Source organism: Sinocyclocheilus grahami, unplaced genomic scaffold, assembly GCF_001515645.1.
Source record: "Sinocyclocheilus grahami isolate Dianchi unplaced genomic scaffold, SAMN03320097.WGS_v1.1 scaffold89.1, whole genome shotgun sequence".
NCBI classification, from domain to species: Eukaryota; Metazoa; Chordata; class Actinopteri; order Cypriniformes; family Cyprinidae; genus Sinocyclocheilus; species Sinocyclocheilus grahami.
Window position 1 is genome coordinate 1,106,428 of NW_015505268.1, and position 3,163 is coordinate 1,109,590.

The 3,163-nt window shown below is 38.0% G+C and overlaps 1 protein-coding gene across 1 annotated transcript in view; it reads left to right on the plus strand.

The window, feature by feature from the left end:
* Window positions 1–3,163, plus strand: part of LOC107587107 (TBC1 domain family member 2A-like) — a 19,147-nt gene that overhangs the window by 10,942 nt on the left and 5,042 nt on the right. The window contains exons 8-11 of the mRNA XM_016274751.1: window positions 397–400; window positions 712–873; window positions 1,168–1,340; window positions 1,517–2,017. Coding sequence (XP_016130237.1) covers window positions 397–400; window positions 712–873; window positions 1,168–1,340; window positions 1,517–2,017 — 840 coding nt within the window. The remainder of the gene's footprint in view (window positions 1–396; window positions 401–711; window positions 874–1,167; window positions 1,341–1,516; window positions 2,018–3,163) is intronic.

Genomic DNA, 3,163 nt, shown 5'->3' on the forward strand with positions numbered 1-3,163 from the left:
GATGGCAGCAGGCTCCGGCCTCAGGCGAACGGCGGCGACTCCTCCGCTCCCTCACGGACGGCAGCCGTCCCTCCACATCCCAGGCGGACGGCAGCGAGTTCGTCCACCCCCCCGGCAACTCACTCCAGCCCACCGCCTTGAGCCTCCATGGCGGCAGACTGCTCCGCCATGCTCGATGGCACTGCGGACTCACCACAGTGGCGAGGGATCTCTGGCAGCGTGTCCCTCCTTCCTCCCGGGTTTCGGCACCAATGTAACAACGTTCGTAGGTCGGGAAGGAGGAGGCGGGAACCGGCGAACATTTAAAGAAGAATTCTATTTCAAATAAAAGCTTTTCCATTTTCTGATCAGCAAAGAATCCTGAAAAAATTATCATGGTTTCCACAAAAATTTTAGTATGGTACCACAGTATAGCTGTTTTCTACATTGATAATAATAAACTGAAAATTCAGCTTTTCCATCACAGGAATAACTTACATTTAAAAATACATTAAAATAGAAAAGAGTTATTTAAAATTTTAATAAAATTTCACAATATTACTGTTTTTTACTGAATTTTTGATCATATAAATGCAGCAAGAGACTTCCATAAAAAAACATACAACAAAACTTACCAACCCCAAACTTTTTAATATATAACTAATAATATAAATGTGCATTATTTATGAGCAGTTTATCTGCATTTTATGCTTCTAAAATGACTGTGCCAAGCATGATTGCAACTTTACACCAAGCCAAAATGTGATCATATTTCTATTTCAGGATGATTTGAAGGCACATAAAACTCAGAACCAGTACCTAAACTCTGAGATCTATCATCTGACGACACTTTGGAGAAAAAGTTGCGAACAGGAGCAAAGTCTGATAGTAAAGGTAAACTATTTTTCAGTCACGGTTTCTTGCACCAAAAAATTTTTTTGCTACTGTCTTTACCCTTTGTACTGATTGGCTAATCTAAACACTAAATGGCTCTTCGTGAACTGAGAGAATAGTGTTTTGAAAGTTAGAGTGTGTTCACTTCCATATCAAAAGATCAAGACAAAATTACATTTTTATAATATAAGCGCTTTAAAATTGGTCAGAACCATTTGCGATGGTAATCTGAGATAGTAAACATCAAGAAGTGTTTGAAAATTGGATTTAATAATGTTACTGTGTGTGTGTCAGTGTGCTGTTCTGGAGGCCAACAGCTGTCAGATGGAAAGCAGATACCTGGGAATCCTCCAGAAGCTCCAGGATAGTAAGGAATTGAATCCAGAGCAGAGAGAAGTGGTCAAGAAGGTGGTTAAGGATGCAGTTCGGTCAGACCTGAGGACTGCCGTCAAACTAAACTCAATCAGGTAAACAGTCCCATCAGTTTACCCCAAATACAAATGATGTCATAATTTATTCACCCTGTTCTTTTCGTCTGTGGAGTCTTGCTGTCAGCAGGCCTTAAATCACAAATATTTTCCCCATATAAATGTTTGTCAGAGTTCTATTTATGTTGGAACTCACAGTTCCCGACATTCCACAGGGATTACGATGAATATGGATTTACGATTGCAATGGACTACAAAATTGAGGACCTGAAGCTCCTTGCTAAGATCCAGGCTCTGGAGATTCGATCCCAAGCCCTGCTGAACCAGGAGGAATGCGACGGGCCATTGTTGGCTCGTTGCGCTCAGCTCCTGTTTGGACGCCCTGAAGGAGAACTGTCTTCATCCACAGAACTGAAGAATCTCCTCCGGACGGGCTTACCACGCGAGTACCGTGCGAGGGTTTGGCGCTTTATTATACAGACTAGGACCAAGTCTCTAAAAGAGCGTCAACCCGACCGCTATCAGGAACTGTGCGAGAAGAGCAGAACATCGCCTCACCTGGTGCCCAGACAGATTCAGCTGGACCTGGATCGTACGCTGACCTCCAATCAATACTTTTCCCCTCCTTCAAGCCCCTTGATTCAGAAGCTGGAGAGAGTTCTGCAGGCGTTCTCTTGGCAAAACCCTACCATCGGCTACGTGCAGGGACTCAACAGGTAATTAGCCTCCATAGATATAAAAATAGAATTGGCTTTGATTAGAGGTGATTATAGAACTAATGTGAGTAGTACAAGTAATGGCCTATCACAAGAGCTTTTAGACTGAACAGGCCACTTTTGTTTAAAAAAAAAAAAAAGGGGAATTGGGTATGTTACAAAGAACAAAAAATGCCAAATGTGACCCGGGACCACAAAACCAGTGATGAAGGTCAGTCTTTTTTTAAATTGAGATTTTCAGAAATTCAGGACAATATTTGGCTGAGATACAACTATTTGAAAATCTGGAATCTGAGGGTGCAAAAAAAATCTAAATATTCAGAAAATCTCCTTTAAAGTTGTACAAATGAAGTTCTTAGCAATGCATATTACTAATCTTCATGAAACATGACCTGTACTTAATGATTTTGACCCATACAATGTATTTTTGGTTATTGCTACAAATATACCCATGTGACTTATGACTGGATTTGTGATCCAGGGTCACAATTTTACATAAAAAAAATTTAAAATATAATAATTTAATATAATGCATGTTACAAAAAAATAAAAAGTGCCAAATTTTGGCAGATTTACTACTAACCACTTTATAAAAATGTCTTTATTTAATCATTTAAAATAAATGTATTTTAAATATAAAATGTATTAAATATATTATATAATTTATTTCAATGTTATAATTAATAATATCTTATATAATGTAAAATATAATATAATTTTTGAAAGAAGTCAGTATCTTATTTATTAAATAATTTATTTATTAAAACGTGCTGATTTTAAGTGTGGTCTCAGATTCTCAACTTTTTTCCCCCCTTATTAAGTTAAAATGTAATTATTATATAATTTAAACTATTTCATTTATATTAAAGGGGTCCTATTATGCTTTTTCACTTTTTCAACGTTAGTTGGTCTGTAATGTTGCTGTTTGAGCATAAAAAAGATCTGCGAAGTTACAAAGCTCAAAGTCCACTTCAAAAGGAGATATTTTATTTAACAGAAATCACTTTTCAAAAACTACAACGAACGACTCGTTTGGACTACAACGCATATTTTCCGGGATTTGTGATATCACAAATATTGACCAATGAGACGAGACCTGGTTGAGCTGCACTAGAGAAGGCAACGAGTGTTATCACTATGTCGGAG